The 25,060-nt window shown below is 43.3% G+C and overlaps 2 protein-coding genes across 5 annotated transcripts in view; one reads left to right on the forward strand and one right to left on the reverse strand.

Annotated features, from left to right (window-relative positions):
- RBM7 (RNA binding motif protein 7) overlaps positions 1-15,672 on the forward strand; it is a 53,150-nt gene extending 37,478 nt beyond the window's left edge. For 3 of the 4 annotated variants that reach the window (XM_036919798.2, XM_036919799.2, XM_036919800.2), the window contains 4 exons: positions 8,786-8,948; positions 9,578-9,665; positions 12,192-12,273; positions 13,994-15,672. In XM_036919798.2, the coding sequence (XP_036775693.2) occupies positions 8,786-8,948; positions 9,578-9,665; positions 12,192-12,273; positions 13,994-14,356 (696 nt within the window). In that variant the 3' untranslated portion in view covers positions 14,357-15,672. Of the gene's footprint in view, positions 1-7,877; positions 8,016-8,785; positions 8,949-9,577; positions 9,666-12,191; positions 12,274-13,993 lie in introns of those variants that run through there. The other variant, XM_036919801.2, reaches the window with a different exon arrangement.
- Positions 6,850-7,690, reverse strand: C13H11orf71 (chromosome 13 C11orf71 homolog). Its single transcript, XM_036919805.2, has one exon. It carries the CDS (start codon positions 7,688-7,690, stop codon positions 7,394-7,396), a length of 297 nt encoding a protein of 98 aa, XP_036775700.2. The 3' UTR covers positions 6,850-7,393.
- Positions 15,673-25,060: the final 9,388 nt, after the last annotated feature.

The raw sequence follows: 25,060 nt of genomic DNA on the forward strand, positions 1-25,060 counted from the left end.
TTTTCAGTCTTTAAACTATACCTTCAAAATATAAAATAGAGTCTTTTGAAAGAGAAAGTTTTATTCAGTGATCTGTAGGGCAAAACTGAAATAGTAATGTGCACCACACGCACATGGCGATTCCCTCTCCAACGTTTGTTACAAAATAGCCTTTGAGGTCGAGCACAGGGAAGGGCTCTGTGTTTACAGCGGGAACTCTTACATGACACCCAGGCTCCCTGGAATTACTTGCCAACCTGCACACCTATGACTAGTAGTGTTTTTCTCCCAGGGCAAAGAGTCATTCTCTTTCAGCAGATTCTCAAAGGGGATCTTCACCCCAGAAAAGTTTAAAAGCCTCTGGTTGGGAGATTGTGTCATGCTAAGAGTTGACCCACTCCTAAAGTGTCGGGGCCCCACATCTAGGCCAGCCCCTCCCGCATTTACATTCTCCTTTCTTCCCTACGACGCCGCAGGGGATGGTAACTGAGGGTCTGCTGAGCTCGTGTACGGTGTCACAGAAGGCACAGTTCACCAGACCTCCCCAAGCCATCAAGCTACTCTCAGTAAGACTTCTCCTCCAGGCGCCATCAAAGCAAAGTGATAGGGGTCACCCGTAGGAGTTCTGCTCTTCATTCATGGCACGGGTGCTCTTCCAGTCACATTTCTATGATCAAATACTTAATTTGATCATTCCTACAAATCCATGAGATGGCTATTTTTATTACCCTTTTACAGAGGAAGCAGCTAAGTCTCAAAATGGTTGTTAACTTGTCCAGGGTTATGCTTCTGGTTAATTCAACAGGAAGTGATTGAAGCATGTTTAAGTTGGACAGTAATATGGTGAGATTTGCATTCATAAAAGATGGGTGACATCTGTGTGGAAATTGGTTGAAGTGGTGCAAGAGTGGGACTAGACAAAACAGTCTAGAGGCTGTTGCAGTACTGTAGACAAAAGACGACGCGGCCTGAGCCAGCGTGGTGATGGTGGAGTCAGATGATAACTGGGGTAGATGGGACTTGGTACTGACCAAAGGTGGGAGAGGCAGGTGCCAGAGATGACTCTCAGGCTTCTAATGCGAGCAACCGGTAGGCAGTGGTGGTAGCCAGCCTCCAAGAGGGCCCAGTGAATCCCGTCTCCTGGTAGTCACACCCTTGTGTCGTGCCCTTCCACTCTGAATCACGGCTGACCTGCGTACCCACTAGAATACAAGAAAACGTCAGTGTTTGCCTTATGAGACCAAGTCCTAGAGATAGTACAGCTCCCTCCTTGCTCTCCTGGACTGCCTGCTCTGAGGGAGCCCAGCCTCTGTGTTATGGGAGGACGCTCGGGGAGCTCAGTGGAGAAGTCCACGGGGAGCGGGACCGAGGTCTCCTACCAACAGACAGCACCAACTTGCTGTGAGGGACCCGTTCTGGAAGGGGGACCTTCCATCCCCATGACAGCTGCCCTGGTCAACATCCTGACTGCAAACGCGTGAGACTCAGAGCCAGAAACATCCAGGTAAACGAATCCCAAATTCCCGACCCACAGAAACCATGAGATCATAAATGCTTCCTGCAGTTTTAAGCCACTGGACTTGGCGGTGATTTGTTTCACAGTGAGAGAACTAATCCAACCTGAGTGCTTGGTCTGGGTGTTTTGAAGGAGGGGTGATGAGTTGGTTTGCGTGTGTTCCGTTTAAGATGCCATCTAAGTGGAGATGCCGAGTAAACAGCTATAAACAAAATGTCTGAAGCTCTGAAGAGAGCTGGACTGGAGGTTGACATCTGGGACTCTGTAGCATATGGATGGTATTTGAAACCAAGAAAAAGTGTGAAGAAACAGAAGAGAGGCTTCTGGGAGGAGGTGGTAACTGAGCTGAATGCTGATATGTGACCAGGAGTTACCCTGAAAAAGAACCTGGGGGTGTGAGCTGGGGTTGGGGAAGGGGAATTCCAGGGCCTTTAGGAAGCTAGGGTGTAAATAAACTACTTGTGGAAAATGGTATCCACTTGATTTGAGATTATGGATACTTCTAAGTATCTCCTGAGTTATTTAAACTCCTACTTAAATCTCCTGAGTTAGATAAAGTTCTCAGTCCATACATTTACCTCCTTGAAAGGCCAACCCTGATGTGGCGCTAAAGGATAAATGAAATTGAAACATAAAGTATTTGTGGTCGTTAAAAGATACACTTGCAACCGAAGGGCCTGTTTAGCAGATGGAAGAATTAGGGTTAGCAAAAGCCAAGGGGTTGGCAGTATGTTCTGTACCCCTTCAAGCCTCTCACGAGAGGAGCCGTCTGGGAAAGAGGTAGTCTACCCGGCTGACTCATTCTCTCTCTGCGTCCTGGTTGCTATGCTGAGTCTGTATTATAAATAAAGCTCTGATGTTTATACATGGAATGATATACAAAAATCTGCCTAGAAAATACCTGGGCAAGATTTCAGATATGAGTTAGATTATAAGACTCAAATAACAACTACAGAGGTAGTAATCCGAGAGAAACATGTATAGATATTTACAGGCACTCTCTCTGATTAGATTAGCTCAAGTGGCAAGGGTCAATGTCCACAATCCCTGTGTTCAACAGAAAAGACGAATATGTTTTCTTCTCTGGCCATGGGTGTGAGAAAGAATCAACTCAGCTACCTGCCTTCTGAAGTTTAATGGATGTATTTATGGAAGAATATTAGAGGAGACTGGTCTGGGTTCAAATATGCTAAATTTCCTGAGCCTGGACTATGTTTTCAAAAATTCAAGATGGATTTAGCTAAGCAAGGAAAAAATAAATTCAGGCTGCTAGCTTGGCAGCTGGTCTGGATACAGTATTTTGCTCTGTTTACTCTGTCAGGGAGCCAGTTCCATCTGATTAAGTTCTGAAATCAGAACGCATGCACTTTGGGAGATACCAAGCAGCTTCATGCTTTTGCCCGTATGGAAAATGTGATTAAGGAAATGAACTCGACGGCTGTAGCATCAGAAGACAGCCAGGCTCAGTGGGCTAGACCTTTAGTTTATTAGAATGGATGGCTTTAGCACAGAAACTGTGTCCGCACCACAGAACTGCTGTATTGCTCTGCACGCAGGCCAGGAAAGGAGCCAAGCGGAACTGCCATCAAATATTGTGGCACAAGTGCAAACGCAGATCCACGCTCACACTGCCGAGCTAAGATTTAGCCAAAAGGAGAGATAATTAAAGAATTTATATGCATAGTCTTCCACATCAACATATTGGGTTATTTCCAGAATTGCTGGTATGTCCTAATTTGGCAAGTTTTACAGAATTCCCCACAACAATCTTGAAATTCTCTGTGGGGTGGCAACATCTTCTGCTTTGCCTGAAATGAAGCAGGCTATGAATAGCATCTTACATGTGAAACACTGTCAGAGGCCAGATATTACCAGATAACCTAGGCAAAAAGATACCACTGTGTTCATTACCCAGTTAATAGCAAGTCAGGATTTTATTGGAGAATACTTCAATTGGCACCCGCGGTCGCCAAGCCTTCATTTTGGCCACGTAGGCTTGTTAATAAGTTGAAAACACGGAGCTGGAGCTGTGGTGTTATCACTGCGCCCGGGAAGCACAGATGTGAAGGGAATGTGGCCTGAGAGAGGCGGGATCAGGGCCCTGTCCAGAGAAGACTCAAGAAGAGCAATACCTTGCTATAGACACTGTGCTCCAGGATCTGACCGGAAGACTTCAGATCTCAAGGGACTCTTTGCAAGGGTCTCCGGGGCCGTTCAGTGCTGACCAGACTCAAGCTGACATAAAGCAGAATGCCAATAATGATGGCGCTTGTCATGCTCAGGTGGGCCCATGGGCCCAGGCTCTCCCCCAACAGACATGCTAACTAGACGTTTGCTTGGTCAGCTTGGAGCCAGAGCAAGAAAAGCTGATGTATCTCACTTGTCAGTTTTATCTGGCGATGACTCCATCTTGACAGAGTGGGTGTTGCTGTTCTCCCACTGGGCTGCACGCTCTTCCTTCAACAGGAGAAAACCTGGCAAATCCTTACCTATTGGACGGCTTATGTAGAAATACCACATAGGCTATTGCTTTTGTTGATGCAATCTTCATGTGACAGGGCTTAAGGCAAGTAATTCAGCACAGCTAATACATGTGTTATTTAATCGAGACTATACCTCGTACCCGGCTCCCACCCCTATATATCGTCTGTAATTAGTCGGAAAGGATCTACTGGGAGGAAAATGCAAGAACTGGTTGATCTGTGTTAAGTAGAAACAAACATCAACATGATCTAACTGAAGTTAATATGATTAAAAAATACAGACAACAATGGCCTTACTGAATATTTTACAGGTGATTTAAATTAAAAAATCATTTTTCTGATTGTGGTTAAAATTGTAGTATTTCCAGAATCTCTGGCCTGGCTTTCGTGCATCTACATATCAATAGGTGTTACCGAGGGCTGGAGAGGGTGGTTCATCTACATATCAATAGGTAATCACAAGGGTGTGGGTTTCTCTGGACCTGAGAGGTAGAGGGGAACTCTGCTGCTGCAGCCTGATGGAGAGACAGACGGGATGACTGCTGGTAAGAAATAAATGGGTCTCTCAAACTTTATTTCTCCCTATGACTGATTTCAGTTTCAGAGGTATTTTGCCCTGGGATTTTCCTTGGAGATACACTGATAAAAATTAGCAATTATTTTATAAATTCAGAAAAATATAATGAGCATATATTACAAATGACACAAAGTGCCACTACCCAAAATAACATTTTGGCAAAATTATTTCTAGTCTTTTCAATGTTCATATAGGTTAGAACATATGATATGTACAATTTCACATCCAGTTTTTGTCATATGTAATGTAAATGACATTATAATACAATGTTAACACAAATAATTATGTTACTAAAACTTCTTATTTGAATGGCTACATGGAATGCCATCTTATATCGGGTTACAAGCCAGATGGCTTCAGAGGCTGGGTAGGTAATTAAAGAATGTGAAATAGCTGGGTATATGGCATAGAGGATGGTGGTAACCAAAAACATACATCCTACCAAAGTGCATTCAAATTTTGTTTCATTTTTAAAGGTGCTGGTGAAAGCAAGTGGAGAGGATAAGCAAGCCACAGAAGATGGGCAGTACGGTGCCGTTTGTGTCATTTTAAAATAGGCAAAACAACTCCATGTTACACGTAGAGATACACTAGGGATACACATGCAATGAGTTGCTTTAAAAAATAGAGCAGGGAATGCAAAATACCAAATTCAGGACAGGGATTACATGAGGCCAGAAAGTGATGTGAGCAGGAGGTTATCAAAGTGAGAAAAACAGGATTTTAAACTGTGGGGCAGTATTTTACTTCAGTTGGGTGGTAAGCACAGGGATATTGGCTGCATTTTGCTTAGCATTTTGTACTTACTCAATACCGTATAATGCATCTTTCTGAGAAAAAAACACGACTGTTAGCCAAACAAAACCCCACACTGGATCTGGCCACTGCTGCCAGCTGGTCACCAGTGGAATTAGGGTAGCAGAGTCACCCAGTGTGACTTACAGGTTAAATGGGAGTGAGCCGAGTCATCTAGTCCTATTTTATCCATGGCAGGATTCGGCTTCTAGCTGAACTTTTTGGCTGAATTTACCTTACCTTGTGAGGTGGCATCTTCCACTGAGGATATCTTCAGGTTTTAGGAAAATCCTTCTTACCTTCAGCCTTGACTTTATTCTTCCTCCCCAGTCTAGAAGTCACAGTGTATAGGTTTGGGACCCCTTTCTCACCCACAGGGTTTTGGAATGCCCTAAGGCTTCCACTGTGTATTATGACTTCACTTTCTTTATTTGGAATAGTATTAGTTATATATACTATTCTTGGGAGAACTGAAGTCATATTTTGTGTTGCGTGGTTCAGATGAGGAGCCCGGGTGGAAAGCCTGTGAGACTCCCACATCTACCAGCTGTACCATCTTGGAAAGTTTACATTTCTCTTAGCCTTGGTTTCTCAGCAATAAAATCAAAGTGTAGTACCTCTCTCCTGGGCAGCTGTGAGGAGCTAAATGACATACATGAAGTTCCTCAACAGCACAGACATGATCTATGCCATCCACACAGGTAGGAGCAGAGTGAGTGCTCAGTAACTATCTGGGTAAACAATGAGCGAGGCCCCGGCACCCTGCCTTGCCCGTATCACTCAGTAACAGGGAGGTATTGCTACCCTCTCAACCGGTTTTCCTGGGACCCGGTCTCTAGACCTCTCACAATATTCATCCCTTTCTTAAGGACGCTCTCCAGTTTACACATTCTTCTTCACTTGGGGTTCTAACAATTTGATACTCTGTGTGTGCACTAATTTTGTTTTATCTGAACGTAATTACAGACCAACGTCCACTGGGAAAAAGCTAGTCTTCCCGCTTATGTGGAATTGGCACTTAGAAAACGCACTTTCTCCCAATACCATCCTTTACACCTTGGGAATGTATGGCTAAGAGAACACAAACATGAGCCAACGGGAGGTGGTCGGTCAAGTAAGGGGAGAACCAGGGTAACGCGGCATTATGGCGAAACCGCTGCAACCGGAGCTCCACTTGGCACAGCACCTAACGCAGTGCGGACGGCGGTTACCTGACAAGCCTCCCCACCCGGAGCACAGTCCCCCGCTGGCAGGACTGCGGCTCACCCAGTGTTTACCCCTGGGACGACCTCCAAATACCGTCAAATGGTCGAACGAGTCAAACACGGAAGTGCAGGGAAGATACGGTAGTGAGAGGGGCAGCTTCCTAGCGGAAGGTTGTAAGGCTAAGGTTTCCACCACTGCCCTTGGGCTCAGATACGGGGAGCTGGGCTCGAAGGCGAACAATAAAATGGCGTATGTTAGGTGTAAAAATTCATTTGGAGCCGGTGGCAAAGAAAGACACGTAAATGGGTTTACTAGTTTCAAAGAGCAGCCAGGTTTATTTTTCCGCTTTGTTGTGGTGGGTTTGTGGATATTCCTGAAGAGAAGCAGAGGAGATGGAAAAGGGAGTTGGGGGCAAGATGCGTAAGAGTTGGGCCGTGGGGCGGGTAAGCCAGGGCGGTAAACGCGTTTCCTGCCCACCCACGGGAGCAACGGCAAAGGGATCGTCCGGGACAGAGGTACGCAGCTCAGGAAGCCCCGGCCCGGTCCCCAGGGAGGTCCGCCAGGCTCGGGCACAGCGGACACCGCGCACCCCTCGCCGGAGCGCAGCGCACGAAGGGCGGCCAAGGACCCATGACCTCCGGGGCGGGCGGTCCCGGTAACCCGGCTTGACCTTTCACCTCCTTCCCGAGCTCATCGTTCCCGCCGCTTAAAACCATCCGGACTAAGCGAAAGGGAGACCGCCCTTCGCGCCAGGCTGACCAGCGGGACCCCCGCGCGCCTCTCCAGAGCCCGCCGTCGCGGCGCCGAGGGCCTTCGGGGGCGGCCTCGTTCACACGCTCACCGGGGGCGGAGGGGCCCCTGCAGGCGCCGCCGCCGCGCGCGCCTCGGGTACGGGGAGGAGCGGGCCGGGCGGTGCCTGCCCTTCGGGACGCGCGTCGGGCCCCGCCGGCCCTCGGTCCGCGCGCTGGGCCGCGGCTGCCGGGGAGCGGGCGCTGGAGGGGCCGCCTGGGGCCTGGCGACGAGGAAGACGTCTCCGGACGCCAGCGCCGCGGGGCCGAGGTCGCCGTGGGCAGCGCGCCGGGCCCCCCGGTGCCCCGGGTCGCCGGCCGACAGGCACGCGCGGCCCAGGGCCATCTTCAAACACTGCCCGCAGCGTCCGCGTCGCGCCCTGGGCTCCCGAGGCCTTTGGCGCCGCCGGGCCGGTCGGACCGCCGCCGCCCCCCGAGCATGCGCAGCCCGTCCGCACGCGGCGCCGGCCGCTGACGTTCACCCCGCGACGCCGGCCGCGCGGGGCGGGAGGTTTCCGGGCGTGCGCAGTGGGGGCGGCGGCCCCGCGGCCTCTTAGGGGAGGGGCGGCGCTGCGATGGGGGCGGCGGCGGCCGAAGCGGATCGCACCCTGTTCGTGGGCAACCTGGAGGCCAAGGTGACCGAGGAGCTGCTCTTCGAGCTCTTCCACCAGGTGAGCGGTGCGGACCGGGCCCCTGCGTTCGTTTTCCGGCCTTCCCGCTCGGCGCAGGCGGACCCGGGGTCCGGGGTCCGGCGGGCGGGCGGCCCGGGAGGGACTGGACCCGAAAGACCCCGGTGAGCTGGTGCCGGCGCGGCCCTGCGGGCGGACGGGTCCTCGCGAAGCGCCCCGGGGACGGATGGCGGCGGGCTCCGGGCTGCGCAGGGCTCCTCTGCTCGTCTTCCGCTCGGCGCGCTTTGCCTTCGCTTCATGGGACTGATAAACTGTATTTCAGTTTCCTTGTCACTGTGTGTTTTCCACTAAGTTTCTTATAAAATTTTTAACACTAAAATATCATGCATTCGTAAACACTCCGTAGAAAAATAGCGTAGTAGTGTTTCCGTATTCACATCTGTACTAACACGTGTTAAGAACTCAGAAGTATTCTGTTCCCTCCGGTTCTGTTCTCCAACAACTGGTAATGATTGATTAGTCTATGCAAAAGTGAATTTTGAGTCCAAGAAAACCATCTTGTCTTGCTCGTGCTGAACGTTCATTTCCACGCAGAGGGAAAATGATGGATGGTTGTCACTATTAAAAGGGCGTAAGGTGCTGTGAAATGTAAATTAGTGATCGTGTTTCCAATTTCTTTTGGGCTCCTTTCCCCCAAGTTCATCTAATTTAAGAGTTCCTGATTACGTTTCTGTTGCTTTTAAACTTTGTAAAATTTGAGTATTTTTCCTGAAAGCGCCTCATTTAACTTTGTAACACTTTTTTGCCTATAGGCTGGGCCAGTAATAAAAGTAAAAATTCCAAAAGATAAGGATGGTAAACCAAAGCAATTTGCATTTGTGAATTTCAAACATGAAGTATCTGTTCCTTATGCAATGAATCTACTTAATGGAATCAAGCTTTTTGGAAGACCCATCAAAATTCAGTTTAGATCAGGTAATTATTCAGTGGTGTTTGGGGAGAGGAGGTGGTTTACTGCTTTGTTTTTGATTTTCATTCTATCAGTCAGCTTTAAAGAACCTCTGGATGAAAATACTTTAAGCTTTGTGAAAAGTAATCTTTATATATCCCAGAAGATGGGTAACATTGTTCTTGAAAATTGTAATTTTAAAGCTGAGATTAAAATTTCAGTTTGGGTCAGCGAAAAGAGCTTGAACTTTATTGTTAGGAGGCCTTGGGTTTGGGCCTATGCTCTGAAACAGTTATTTTCTGGAAATACTTCTTCCTAGGTGCTTTGTAATTTGCTTTTACAAATTTTGATTCTTGATCATGTGAGGATGAAATTTGGGATGTATCCAGTTTTACTGTTTAGTGCAGGATCAGAATATTATGGCCAGATTGTATATTTGCACATTGTATAGTACTTTTTGGAACTCTTTGTTTTGTATGTATCAGGGATTCACCACTTAAAATTTTCACTCCAATGAAACTGTAAATTTAGTTTACTGAAATTTGAGGTTTTCTCTTTTAGCTTATGTCTGCCTTTTTAGAGTAATTTGGGGTGGGAGAGACAAAATTTTAAATTAAGTTTTCTCTCAAGAAGAATTTCTCAAATTGTATTTTAGGAAGTAGCCATGCCTCACAGGATGTCAGTCTGTCAAGTCCCCGGCATCATGTTGGAGAGTTGAGCCCTACCTCCACATCTCCCAGCAGGTAATATTTCTCACTGATTGTTAAAATCACTTGTCAGGCATTTTCCTAGGCAGTGGTCCCAAAGTGCATAAAGTGATTGGCTTCCTTTCTGTTCCTACCTCTTCATTCTTCCATGTTATTTGCTATGTTGGGTTATGGTTACATATGTATCTAGTCTAAGGAGACTGTAGACAGACATGATACACAGTCTCCTTAGAATAGAAACATTGAATTTCATCTATGTTCATGTGTAAAGATACAGATCCAGGCATACCTGTGTCTGTCTGTGTAACTAAAAAAATTTCTCGAAACATTACTCAGCCTTACTACTGGTGGTACACTCTGTTTTCTCTTTTAAAAATGCAAATTAGTTTTATAGCTACTAATTGGTTGCTACGTGCAGTTTAAAAATACCCATTAGGAAACAGACTACAGGACTAGGAGCACGCAGAATTGGGTGTTAGGTCTCCCTCGGCCAATTCAGTGATGTTGAGCTAGTCCCACTTTTTAGTCCTTCGTTTGTGAAGGAAAGAAGTGTAATGATCTCTAAAAAGTACAGTATTTACACTTACTTAAATAATTACTTGCTTGGGGAGGCCAGTATCTTACTAGGGACAGTTTTACAATGGCCATTTAAAAATGGCCATAGAACCATTTGTTGGTCATAATGGGCTTCATTCACATGTCAGCCTTCCCCCAAGTGCTTTGTGTTGTGACCTCAAGTGTGCCTCTCAGCAGCCTCTGAGGCAACCCTGTATGTGAGGAAAGCAAGGGTTGAGGTTAACTTGTGTGGGTTTGAACTGTTCGTAGGAAAGTGATCCGGCCCCAGCTGCTCTGATACGCTGCTTAAAGTCTAGATGAAAACACTTACTATATATATTTTGTGACTATTTCTTTAGCTATTATACATTCTCTAGAGAAGGAGTAGAAAGTGCTTGGAGAAGGATTTACCAAGGAGAGATTCCAGAATGAGTGAGGGACTGCAAGAGCCCAGGGTACCTGGGTCATAATGAAGACAGGAGAGTGGTAGACGGTGCTTGTTAAGTGTGTAGATGCCAAGTGATACAGGGTCTTTCTTACAGGCCGTAAGTAGGATTTAGGGATTTTATTATCAGAACAGTAGGAAGACATCAAAAAATGTTTGTATTAGGATAGTAATAGGAACAGGCTTGTAAAATTTAAAGAGTTGTTTGGCTGCAATGGGAGAATGGATTGGAGGGGACCAGAGTGAGAACAGAGAGACCAAGTAGGAAGCTCTTGGTACCAAGTATCGGTGTTAGTGGCCAGAAAGCACTGAGGATAATGGTTTGGATTCGGGTGACACCAAAAGAAGGAGAGAAGTGGATGCATGTGGAAAGAACTAGAAGGCGAAATTGTGTAAAAAGAATAGTGTAAGTAGGGAGAACACCCTCTTAGCAACCTTTCTTGCCAGTTGAAATTAATTGGGTTAAAGACTTCTCAGCACAGTTGGAATTTGAAGCATCTCCACCATTTTTATAGAAGCTCCAATGGTATCTTAGGTGGAGAAAAAAATTTTTACCCGCCTTACAACTTCATTGGGAAAAAAATGTACAGGTAAATAGTTTTAGTTGAAGGCTAAAGTGAACATTTTTATACTCTTTTTATAATATAAAAAGTAAAATTATACTTTTTACCCCCTTAGTATACAGGTATAGAACCTGATTTAAGAAATCCCCAATAAAAAGATCTGAATTGTAAGATAGATCAATTGGTGATTTGATTCTGAAGGGATATTTTAAAGTAAAATTAAAACATTTTCTAAGTGAGTTTTTCTGTAGAGCAAGTTACCCCTTTAGGAAGTGAGGAGTAAGGTGTGAGTCCCGCAGATTGGTAAGTTCCGTCTATGTCTCAGAGCTCTCATCCCTCACTCCCCGACTTCCCTGTCTCGGTAAATGTCCACCTAATTGTTAAGTCAGAAAATCTAGGTTTTACCCTTTAATTTATTTCCCTCATAATCTAACCAATCAGATCGTTTTCATTTTGTTTCTCAGTCTCAGCCTTGGTACTAGCGTGGGGTTTGACAGGTTTTATTTTAGAAAGGGCCAGAAAATTAATACTGTAGGCTTTGCAGGCTCTGCGGTTTTGGGCTCTGTCATCGTAGCATTGCGCAGGCAACACAGAAAGGAGTGTGGCTCTGTTCCCCTGAAACTTTGTTTACTCAGACTGGGTTTGTCACCCACCCCGTACTCTGCTCACTGCCCCTCCGCTTAGGCCTTCCTTCAGCTGGAATGTTCTGCCCCCAGGTGGTCTTGTTATTCAGCTCTTGCTTCAAATGTCCCCTTTTCAGAAAGGCCGTTCCTGACCAGCCAAACTAAAGTCCCTGCCACGCCTACTTGCTCTTCACTCGTTTGTTACCTCACTAGTGACCATGTGGAGTCGTCCTAGTGTCTGAATCCTTACCCAGCTCTGTGAGAGCAGATACTTTATAGTCTCCTCATCCCTGCCTTGAAGACCTGTCCTGCTCATGACAGCTGGGTAGTATTTGTCGAATGAATGATTATGTGTTGGTTTTCTTATTTCTCGCAGGTATGAAAGGACTGTGGAGAACATGAGTCCATCAGCACAGACAATTCAGAGATCTCCTGAAAATTTTCAGAGACAAGCAGTGGTAGGCTGATTTTTCAACTTGAGTTGCTAAAAAAAGTTAAAATGTTCAGATAATTCGTAAGTTAACTTCTTATATTTTAGTTGGACTAGTGTGATCCTTGCAGATGATCTTTCCTTTTAGTTTTCACTGGGCCGAGGTGCATGTTTAGTAGATTGAAGGTAGAGCTGCATTTCACACTCATAGTTTTCTTCAGCCATTGTTGGTATGTGGGTTCAAATACTGGAGATCGGTTCTCTGTTGTTCCTGTGACTTTTTATCATCTGTTCTCTTTAATACTTGAATCTCCTGGCATCGTCTTGACCAGCTCCCTTTTGAACTTGCCATTTTTCTCTAATAACACCCCCATGAAAGTAGGCTTGAAATATTTGCTCTGTCTTACTGTTTCATCTTTGTCTCCAATCATCAGATCCTTTACTTTTTTCCTTTTCTTACATTCATTTCTTCCTTTTTATTCTTAGCCCAAATCACAGTCTTGGCTTGTGGTCCCTAGGCTTTTGTATTTCACAGATCTGAAAGAGTAAGAGTGAAATAAAGTAAAATTGAGAGACCAGTATACGAGGGCAGCTTCCATATACGCGTCCAACACACCCTGTGTAGAACGCTTCATTTTAGTGCACTTCACAGATAGTGGTTTTTTACAACTTGAAGGTGTGTGTCTGCCCTGCATTCAGCCATTTTCGTCAAGTCTGTTGGCACTATTTTTCCATTTTCCTTTTGTTCACTTCTTGTCTCTGTGTCACATTTTGTAATTCTCACAATATTGACTTTCTCATCGTATTTGTTATGATATGTGATCAAGGATTATAACTCACTGAAAGCTCAGAAGATAGCATTTTTTAGCAATAAACTAGTTTTTAATTCAGGTGTGTGCATTTTTTTAGACATGATGCTATTGCACATTTAATAGACAACAGTATAGTGTAAACAACTTATGTGCACCAGGAAACAAATCCATTTGACTTGCTTCATTGTGTACCCACTGAATTGCAGTGGCCTAGAGCCGAACCTGCTGCGTACCTGTGGTGTGCCTGTACCTAGGTTTCTCATTTGGCCATAGACCAAGAAAAATCATCATTGGCTCCTGTCCAGCCACAGGCAGAATTTGAGAATCCTTGTCTAGTCACTTAGTACTCATCTGTTTTCTCTCATGAGTCCATCTCACACACATTTCAAAATTAGTATTATAACCTTGTTCTGCTAACCTTTCTGGCAATTTGGCTTTCCAGGATTTGCAAGATAAAATAAGAGTTCTCTAGCCTTGTTTTTAGGCAACCCTGTTACCTGGTTCCAGTAACCTTCCTAGCCTTACTGTCCGAATTCACTGCTTGGGAGATCAGTAACCTGCCTCAGCCAGGATTACTTGCTATTCTGCGAACCCATTCTGTGTTTCCCTGTTATTTGTTTGTGCAAATGGCACTGAGCTTGTGGTTCTTTGTAAGTTCATCGCAAAGGGATGCACATTAGAGTCCTTTTGTAAGATGTCTTACCTTCCTAGTTGTATTCTTGAGGGCAGGCGTAGTAACTGTACAGATAGCTTGTAGGTGTGCACTGGAATAAGTGAGGCTGTTGTGCTACTCAGTTGTGTTTAACTTAACATGTGTCTGGGCAAGAGTGATTTTGTTTCTCCATCGTTGTTTGTTTGGTTGACCATGACCAGTTACCTATTAGTGGTGATATCTAGAAATATTTGCAGCTGACATTCTCTTACCTCTCCCCTCAGATGAACAGTGTTTTGAGGCAGATGCCGTATGGCGGGAAATTTGGTTCTCCGCTCCTGGATCAGTCAGGATTTTCCCCATCAGTTCAGTCACATAATCATACTTTTAACCACTCTTCGAGCTCCCAGTGGCGCCAAGATACACCATCACCACAGCGGAAAGTCCGGCAGAATCCTCACCCCTACGTGGCGGACAGACACTATGCCCGCGAGCAGCGTTACCCTGACCTTGGGCCCGACCACCACTACAGAGGACGCAGAGATGATTTTTTCTATGAAGACAGGAGTCCCGATGGCTGGGGCCATGACTACGAGAACAGGAGAGACGCCAGTAGAGAGGGAAAGTGGCGTTCGTCTCGACACTGACGGGGGTTGAAAGGAAGACGTCCTTGGAGGGTCATTCTTGGCCCTTTTGGCCAAGATGATCTGGGGATGTTCTGTTAGAACTGTACAGAGCAGCTTTGCAGATGGCCATATTTCTTCATAAAAATTTTAAAACCTATTGCTCCAATCTAATACAGAATGAGAATAATTGTTCCATTTTTATTACATTAATGACCTTTCACCTCAGGGTTTTATTAAGAGGAAAGGGTTTTATACATAAGAAATAACCGCAGTTCCTAGTCATTTTAGACAATTGAGGAAGGGATGTATCATATGGATTGGTTGTATTATAAAGCAAATATTTTAATGATCTGTTATCTTTTTTGTAATGCGAGAAGTTTCTTGTTAGTAAGATAATTGGTGTATATAATAGAAAACATTCCAGTTAGTCTGAAATGACTATCAGTATTTTGTTAATACATGAGAAAATGTAATTTCAGTGATTCATTTTACTAACATTTTATTGGAGAAAGCCTATTGATAAAGTTTGGGGATGAATCATATTGTTAAATGCTTTAGAGAATTTAAACACACATTCTGTGACATTCTCTTTTGAGTTTTACTCTAACTGAACATACAAGTATAAATCTGCCCATGCTCTCTCATTCTGAAATTTTAGAACCTGCTCGTTAAATCATGTTTGAAGTTGCTCAGGAAATTAAATATCTCTAAATGAATTTTTTTACATAAAAAATACAGTATTATTATAAATCCCTTTTTTTAGGAAGAACAATTTTAATGCATGGTCAGATAAAACAGTAAAATGTTTCATTGAAAGTATACTTTTTTGGAAAAAAAGGTTCATGAAGCCTTTAAGTGCTGCCTCTATCACTCAAACTTTAAAAATTTGAACATTTTCAGAGCGCCCAGGGTATGTACGAGCATACATTTTATTATGGAGAATGTATAGGTTGCTTTTTTTGTTTGAACATTTGATAGAACTTAGTCTTAAAACTTTTCTGATTTAAAAAATTTTTAAATCTAATTCAACAAAACTTTCATGTATCAAGATGCTAATTCCCTTTCATTGTAGAACTTGTTTATAAAAATCCATTCCTTGAAAAATTTAGGTCCTTTTTAATATTAACTATAATATTTGTACTATGTTGCTTTTTAATATATTGAAAATACAAAAAAGGGGTCTGTCCTGTTTTTTGACTTAGAGACATTGTACACAAAAAGTTAACAAAATACTTTTATTCCATGATTGCCTGGTGTTAAGAATGGCAGTTCTTCACATTTGGAGCACCCTGAAATACACCTTTTGTACATAATAGACTTAATATTTTAGAATCAGATTTTCAGTGACACATGGATTATTATTCTGAGCACTGTAAACTAGTTTCTCCCGGGTCCCTAGGAGTCGATACACATTCAGGTTCTGTTTCTAAATGCAGGGAGTTTCCTGTGTGCAGGTAAATGGAGCTGATTACTCAGCAGAGAAAGCGTCAAGGTAAAACGTGTTTGCTCAAGCAGGTTAGTAGAACAGTGTGTTTCCAGTGAGTCCGTTACCTTCATGTGTCTCATATTCGGTAGCATTTGTAGATACTAACAAATACTAATAGTGCTGTCTTGCAGCTTACCTGTGCGTCAGAGCCTCTCATATTCATTCCCTGGTGATCCCAGTTCAGGATCATCTTTTCTTACAGCCTTTGGAGCACCCCTGTGAGGTGTGCTTCACCCCTGAGCCAGATGAAAGTAAGCAGCCCAAATCCTGTGTGAAGGGATAGAAAAGGACACCCTTAAAGAGGTGAATATAGCTGGTGAGATAGCTCACCAAGGTATTGAGAGCAACAGAAAGGGAGAGACTGCTTTTGTGGGATTATAATTTTCTTTTTATTTGTGTTTCTGTAGACAGCTCCATGAAGGCAGGAATTGTATCTTACCCCTGAAGTCCCGGTATCCAGTGTGCCTGGCATATGTATAATGCTTGGTGAATTTTTGATGAATGAGCAAAGGAACATTTGTCAAATAATTGAATTAAAAAAAACGGAGGCTTCAGCATAGAAAATTGTTTTAAAAATAGTTGTTCGAACCTTCAACCACTATTGCATTCTGTTATAAAAGCTATGTATCACAATATATATAGTGCCTTTGAAACACTATAGAATTATATTTTTCAAAAATTTTTTTTGAAGAATATTATGTTTATTAGGGTCCCCCTTCACCAAGTCCCCCCTACAAACCCGATGACAGTCACTGTCCATCAGCGTAGTAAGATGCTGTAGAATCACTACTTGTCTTCTCTGTGTTGCACAGCCCTCCCCGTGCCCCCCCACATTATACATGCTAATTGTAAGGCCCCCTTTCTTCCCCATCCTTATCCCTCCCTACCCACCCATCCTCCCCAGTCCCTTTCCCTTTGGTCACTGTTAGTCCATTCTTAGGTTCTGTGATTCTGCTGCTCTTTTGTTCCTTCAGTCTTTCTTTGTTCCTGTAGTCTTTGGGTTTGAGGTGAGTCTCTTGTAAGCAGCATAGAGATGGGTCTTGCTTTTTTTTTTTTTGTAGATAATTATTTTTTTATTGAAGGGTAGTTGACACACAGTATTACATTACATTAGTTTCAGGTGTACAACATAGTGATTCAACATTTATATACATGACAATTCTAGGTACCAGCTATCACCATACCAAGCTGTTATAATATCTTGACTATATTCATTACATCCCAGTTACTTATTATTTTACCACTGGAAGTGTATACTTTTTTTTTTTCTTTTTGTGAGGGCATATCTCATATTTATTGATCAAATGGTTGTTAACAACAATAAAATTCTGTATAGGGGAGTCAATGCTCAATGCACAATCATTAATCCACCCCAAGCCTAATTTTCATCAGTCTCCAAGCTTCTGAAGCATAACAAACAAGTTCTTACACGGAGAACAAATTCTTACATAATGAATCAGTTACATGGTGAACAGTACAAGGGCAGCCATCACAGAAACTTTTGGTTTTGCTCATGCATTATGAACTATAAACAGTTCAAATATGAATACTCATTTGGTTTTTATACTTGATTTATATGTGGATACCACATTTCTCTATTATTATTATTTTTAATAAAATGCTGAAGTGGTAGGTAGATACAAGGTAAAGGTAGAAAACATAGTTTAGTGTTGTAAGAGAGCAAATGTAGATGATCAGGTGTGTGCCTGTAGACTATGTGTTAATCCACGCTAGACACAGGCAATAAAACATCCACGTATGCGGAAGATTTCTCTCAGAACGGGGGGTGAGGTTCTAAGCCTCACCTCTGTTGATCCCCAATTTCTCACCTGATGACCCCCCTGCGACTGTGCCTGTCTTAGGTTGTTCCTCCCTTGAGGAATCTTACCCGTCTCTGGCTAACCAGTCATCTTCCGGGGCCATACAGGGAAATGTGAAGTTGGTAAGTGAGAGAGACGCCTTATTGTTTGAAAAGGTTATGATACTTGGTAAATTTGATATGAGGCACGAATTCTATTTAAGGGTTGTAATTAGGAAGGAAGAAGAAAAGCTATAGAAGTAGCAGGCGGCAGAAAACCTGGGAAGATTACTTCTTTGACATATCTTCTTGTAGAGTAACGTCAGCATGTATAGGTTTTAAGCTACTACTTAAATTGCACACACACATTAACATAATAGGAGTGTAGTTACATAACCAAAGCATATCTGTAATTACCAGCCATCTCCAGTGAAACCAAGAGAACCAGTTAGGCACCTTAGGCATTTGTGAAAACTTATCTATGATATGGTGGATATTGTCCAACTGAACTTGAACAGTCTGAGAGAAATCAGACAAAACAACCCATTCCTGGGGAATGTTCACATCCCTTACGTTCTTTTAACAGTAAATAGTCTGTAGTTGTAAGATTTTGGAGCGTTAAAATTTGCACTTCTCCTAATTCTTGATTGAGTTCCAACAGTATAGATCCAGTCAAATTTGTTGTTTTACTGTATGCACAGGCCAGCTCAGATATCTCCTTCCTCATTCCCATGGCAAGTCCAGGAACTGGTGGGATGAGTGCATCTACAGCTGTAGCAGTGCGTGGATCTTTGTTGGGGTTTTTTGATGATCATCCTCTGGCATGAGTCTTCCAGAGAGTGCTGATGTTGTAAGTTCTTTTTCATATTGTATCTTAGTTCATTTTCGGGGTAGCCCAATTAGGCTTTGATCCTCTGTATAAACACAAACAGACCCTTTGCCTACACTTTTATATGCCCTTTATACTCTTGTGTAGAACTCATTGGAGGTCACCACACAGGAACTGCCCTTTTTTTTTTTTTTGGTATCACTAATCTACACTTACATGACGAATATTATGTTTACTAGGCTCTCCCTTATACCAGGTCCCCCCTATAAACCCCTTTACAGTCACTGTCCATCAGCATAGCAAAATGTTGTAGAATCCCTACTTGCCTTCTCTGTGTTGTACAGCCCTCCCTTTTCTCCTACCCCCCCGTGCATGCTAATCTTAATACCCCCCTACTACTCCCCCCCTTATCCCTCCCTACCCACCCATCCTCCCCAGTCCCTTTCCCTTTGGTACCTGTTAGTCCATTCTTGAGTTCTGTGATTCTGCTGCTGTTTTGTTCCTTCAGTTTTTCCTTTGTTCTTATATTCCACAGATAAGTGAAATCATTTGGTATTTCTCTTTCTCTGCTTGGCTTGTTTCACTGAGCATAATACCCTCCAGCTCCATCCATGTTGCTGCAAATGGTTGGATTTGCCCTTTTCTTATGGCTGAGTAGTATTCCATTGTGTATATGTACCACATCTTCTTTATCCATTCATCTATCGATGGACATTTAGGTTGCTTCCAATTCTTGGCTATTGTAAATAGTGCTGCGATAAACATAGGGGTGCACTGATCTTTCTCATACTTGATTGCTGCATTCTTAGGGTAAATTCCTAGGAGTGCAATTCCTGGGTCAAATGGTAGGTCTGTTTTGAGCATTTTGATGAACCTCCATACTGCTTTCCACAATGGTTGAACTAACTTACATTCCCACCAGCAGTGTAGGAGGGTTCCCCTTTCTCCACAGCCTCAGCAACATTTGTTGTTGTTTGTCTTTTGGATGGCAGCCATCCTTACTGGTGTGAGGTGATACCTCATTGTAGTTTTAATTTGCATTTCTCTGATAATTAGCGATGTGGAGCATCTTTTCATGTGTCTGTTGGTCATCTGTATTTCTTTTTTGGAGAACTGTCTGTTCAGTTCCTCTGCCCATTTTTTAATTGGGTTATTTGTTTTTTGTTTGTTGAGGCGTGTGAGCTCTTTATATATTCTGGACGTCAAGCCTTTATCAGATGTGTCATTTTCAAATATATTCTCCCATACTGTAGGGTTCCTTTTTGTTCTATTGATGGTGTCTTTTGCTGTACAGAAGCTTTTCAGCTTAATATAGTCCCACTTATTCATTTTTGCTGTTGTTTCCCTTGCCCGGGGAGATATGTTCAAGAAGAGGTCACTCATGTTTATGTCTAAGAGGTTTTTGCCTATGTTTTCTTCCAAGAGTTTAATGGTTTCATGACTTACATTCAGGTCTTTGATCCATTTTGAGTTTACTTTTGTATATGAGGTTAGACAATGGTCCAGTTTCATTCTCCTACATGTAGCTGTCCAGTTTTGCCAGCACCATCTGTTGAAGAGACTGTCATTTTGCCATTGTATGTCCTTGGCTCTTTTATCAAATATTAATTGACCATATATGTCTGGGTTAATGTCTGGATTCTCTAGTCTGTTCCATTGGTCTGTGGCTCTGTTCTTGTGCCAGTACCAAATTGTCTTGATTACTATGGCTTTATAGTAGAGCTTGAAGTTGGGGAGTGAGATCCCCCCTACTTTATTCTTCTTTCTCAGGATTGCTTTGGCTATTCGGGGTCTTTGGTGTTTCCATATGAATTTTTGAATTATTTGTTCCAGTTCATTGAAGAATGTTGCTGGTAATTTGATAGGGATTGCATCAAATCTGTATATTGCTTTGGGCAGGATGGCCATTTTGATGATATTAATTCTTCCTAGCCACGAGCATGGGATGAGTTTCCATCTGTTAGTGTCCCCTTTAATTTCTCTTAAGAGTGACTTGTAGTTTTCAGATTATAAGTCTTTCACTTATTTGGTTAGGTTTATTCCTAGGTATTTTATTTGTTTTGATGTAATTGTGATTGGAGTTGTTTTCCTGATTTCTCTTTCTGTTGGTTCATTGTTAGTGTATTGGAAAGCCACAGATTTCTGTGTGTTGATTTTGTATCCTGCAACTTTGCTGTATTCCGATATCAGTTCTAGTAGTTTTGGGGTGGAGTCTTTAGGGTTTTTTATGTACAATATCATGTCATCTGCAAATAGTGACAGTTTAACTTCTTCTTTACCAATCTGGATTCCTTGTATTTCTTTGTTTTGTCTGATTGCCGTGGCTAGGACCTCCAGTACTATGTTAAATAACAGTGGAGAGAGTGGGCATCCCTGTCTAGTTCCCGATCTCAGAGGAAATGCTTTCAGCTTCTTGCTGTTCAATATAATGTTGGCTGTGGGTTTATCATAGATGGCCTTTATTATGTTGAGGTACTTGCCCTCTATTCCCATTTTGCTGAGAGTTTTTATCATGAATGGATGTTGAACTTTGTCAAATGCTTTTTCAGCATCTATGGAGATGATCATGTGGTTTTTGTCTTTCTTTTTGTTGATGTGGTGGATGATGTTGATGGACTTCCGAATGTTGTACCATCCTTGCATCCCTGGGATGAATCCCACTTGGTCATGGTGTATGATCCTTTTGATGTATTTTTGAATTCGGTTTGCTAATATTTTGTTGAGTATTTTTGCATCTACGTTCATCAGGGATATTGGTCTGTAGTTTTCTTTTTTGGTGGGGTCTTTGCCTGGTTTTGGTATTAGGGTGATGTTAGCTTCATAGAATGAGTTTGGGAGTATCCCCTCCTCCTCTATTTTTTGGAAAACTCTAAGGAGAATGGGTATTATGTCTTCCCTGTATGTCTGATAAAATTCCGAGGTAAATCCATCTGGCCCAGGGGTTTTGTTCTTTGGTAGTTTTTTGATTACCGCTTCAATTTCGTTGCTGGTAATTGGTCTGTTTAGATTTTCTGTTTCTTTCTGGGTCAGTCGTGGAAGGTTGTATTTTTCTAGGAAGTTGTCCATTTCTCTTAGGTTTCCCAGCTTTTTAGCATATAGGTTTTCATAGTATTCTCTAATAATTCTTTGTATTTCTGTGGGGTCCGTCGTGATTTTTCCTTTCTCGTTTCTGATACTGTTGATTTGTGTTGACTCTCTTTTCTTCTTAATAAGTCTGGCTGGAGGCTTATCTATTTTGTTTATTTTCTCGAAGAACCAGCTCTTGGTTTCATTGATTTTTGCTATTGTTTTATTCTTCTCAATTTTATTTATTTCTTCTCTGATCTTTATTATGTCCCTCCTTCTGCTGACCTTAGGCCTCATCTGTTCTTTTTCCAATTTCGATAATTGTGACATTAGACCATTCATTTGGGATTGCTCTTCCTTTTTTAAACATGCTTGGATTGCTATGTACTTTCCTCTTAAGACTGCTTTTGCTGTGTCCCACAGAAGTTGGGGCTTAGTGTTGTTGTTGTCATTTGTTTCCATATATTGCTGGATCTCCATTTTGATTTGGTCATTGATCCATTGATTATTTAGGAGCGTGTTGTTAAGCCTCCATGTGTTTGTGAGCCTCTTTGCTTTCTTTGTACAGTTTATTTCTAGTTTTATGCCTTTGTGGTCTGAAAAGTTGGTTGGTAGGATTTCAATCTTTTGGAATTTTCTGAGGCTCTTTTTGTGGCCTAGTATGTGGTCTATTCTGGAGAATGTTCCATGTGCACTTGAGAAGAATGTATATCCTGTTGCTTTTGGATGTAGAGTTCTATAGATGTCTATTAGGTCCATCTGCTCTACTGTGTTGTTCAGTGCTTCCGTGTCCTTACTTATTTTCTGCCCAGTGGATCTATCCTTTGGGGTGAGTGGTGTGTTGAAGTCTCCTAGAATGAATGCATTGCAGTCTATTTCCCCCTTTAGTTCTGGTAGTATTTGTTTCACATATGCTGGTGCTCCTGTGTTGGGTGCATATATATTTAGAATGGTTATATCCTCTTGTTGGACTGAGCCCTTTATCAGTATGTAGTGTCCTTCTTTATCTCTTGTTACTTTCTTTGTTTTGAAGTCTATTTTGTCTGATATTAGTACTGTAACCCCTGCTTTCTTCTCGCTGTTGTTTGCCTAAAATATGTTTTTCCATCCCTTGACTTTTAGTCTGTACATGTGTTTGGGTTTGAGGTGAGTTTCTTGTAAGCAGCATGTAGATGGATCTTGCTTTTTTATCCATTCTGTTACTCTGTGTCTTTTGATTGGTGCATTCAGTCCATTTACATTTAGGGTGACTATTGAAAGATATGTACTTATTGCCATTGCAGGCTTTAAATTCGTGGTTACCAAAGGTTCAAGGTTAGCCTCTTTAGTATCTTACTGCCTAACTTAGCTCACTTATTGAGCTGTTATATACACTGTCTGGAGATTCTTTTCTTCTCTCCCTTCTTATTCCTCCTCCTCGATTCTTCATATGTTGGGTGTTTTGTGCTGTGCTCTGTCTAGGAGTGCTCCCATCTAGAGCAGTCCCGGTAAGATGTTCTGTAGAGGTGGTTTGTGGGAAGCAAATTCCCTCAGCTTTTGTTTGTCTGGGAATTGTTTAATCCCACCGTCATATTTGAATGATAGTCGTGCTGGATACAGTATCCTTGGTTCAAGGCCCTTCTGTTTCATTGCATTAAATATATCATGCCATTCTCTTCTGGCCTGTAGGGTTTCTGTCGAGAAGTCTGATGTTAGCCTGATGGGTTTTCCTTTATAGGTGACCTTTTTCTCTCTAGCTGCCTTTAAAACTCTTTCTTTGTCCTTGATCTTTGCCATTTAATTCTTATGTGTCTTGGTGTTGTCCTCCTTGGATCCTTTTTGTTGGGGGTTCTGTGTATTTCCATGGTCTGTTCGATTATTTCCTCCCCCAGTGTGGGGAAGTTTTCAGCAATGATTTCTTCTAAGATACTTTCCATATCTTTTCCTCTCTCTTCTTCTGGAACCCCTATAATACGGATATTTTTCCTTTTGGATTAGTCACACAGTTCTCTTAATATTGTTTCATTCCTGGAGATCCTTTTGTCTCTCTCTATGTCAGCTTCTATGCGTTCCTGTTCTCTGATTTCAATTCCATCAATGGCCTCTTGCATCCTATCCATTCTGCTTATAAACCCTTCCAGAGTTTGTTTCATTTCTGCGATCTCCTTTCTGGCATCTGTGATCTCCCTCCGGACTTCATCCCATTTTTCTTGCGTATTTCTCTGCATCTCTGTCAGCATGTTTATGATTCTTATTTTGAATTCTTTGTCAGGAAGACTGGTTAGGTCTGTCTCCTTCTCTGGTGTTGTCTCTGTGATCTTTGTCTGCCTGTAGCTTTGCCTTTTCATGGTGATAGGAATAGTCTGCAGAACTGGGACGAGTGACGGCTGGAAGGACTTCCTTTCTTGTTGGTTTGTGGCCCTCCTCTCCTGGGAGAACAGCGACCTCTAGTGGCTTGTGCTGCGCAGCTGCGCGCAGACAGGGTTTCTGCTTCCTGCCCGGCTGCTATGGAGTTAATCTCCGCTGTTGCTGTGGGCGTGGCCTGGCTCGGGCAGCTGCTCCAAAATGGTGGAGTCGCGTTGGAGCAGGAGCTGCTGGGAGGCTATTTATCTCCGTAAGGGCCCTCCCTGCTCCCTGCAGCCCAGGGGTTAGGGTGCCCAGAGATCCCGGATTCCCTACCTCTGGATTAAGTGACCCGCCCTGCCCCTTTAAGACTTCCAAAAAGCACCCGCCAAAACAAACAATGACCACACACACACAAAAAAAATTTAAATTAAAAAAAAAAAAAAAGGGGCCACTCGTTTTTCTTTATTCTCCGGCGCCAGCCTCAGGCATCTGCTCACCGGTCTTGCTGCCCTGTTTCCCTACTATTGGGGTCCCTATCCCTTTAAGGCTTCCAAAAAGCGCTGGCCAGAACAAAATAGCAAAAAAAAAAATGGTCATGCGCTTTTCTTATGTCCTCCGGCGCCAGGCCTCCGGTGCCCGCTCACTGTTCTTGCTGCCCTGTTTCCCCAGCATCCAGGGCCCCCCCCTGGGCACGTACTGTGTCTGCGCTCTGGCCCGGATGGCGGGGGCTGGGTGCTCGGCAGTCCTGGGCTCCGTCTCCCTCCCGCTCTGCCTGCTCTTCTCCCGCCGGGAGCTGGGGGGAGGGGCGCTCGGCTCCCGCGGGACCGGGGCTTGTATCTTACCCCCTTCGCGAGGCGCTGGGTTCTCTCAGGTGCGGATGTGGTCTGGATATTGTCCTGTGTCCTCTGGTCTTTATTCTAGGAAGGGTTGTCTTTGTTATATTTTCATAGATATACGTGGTTTTGGGAGGAGATTTCTGCTGCTCTACTCACGCCGCCATCTTCCGCCCTCCTCGGGTCTTGCTTTTTTATCCATTCTATTACTGTGTGTCTTTTGATTGGTGCATTCAGTCCATTAACATTTAGGGTGATTATTGAAAGATAGGTACTTATTGCCATTGCAGGCTTTAGATTCATGGTTGCCAAAGGTTCAAGGTTAGCTTCTTTAGTATCTTACTGTCTAACTTAACTAACTTACTGAGCTATTTTAGACACTGTCTGG

Source organism: Manis pentadactyla, chromosome 13 (genome assembly GCF_030020395.1).
Source record: "Manis pentadactyla isolate mManPen7 chromosome 13, mManPen7.hap1, whole genome shotgun sequence".
In the NCBI taxonomy this organism is placed as follows: Eukaryota; Metazoa; Chordata; class Mammalia; order Pholidota; family Manidae; genus Manis; species Manis pentadactyla.

Excerpts from the sequence above, each read along its gene's own strand:
- C13H11orf71 (XM_036919805.2), bottom strand. The coding sequence starts at position 7,690 with ATGGCCCTGGGCCGCGCGTGCCTGTCGGCCGGCGACCCGGGGCACCGG.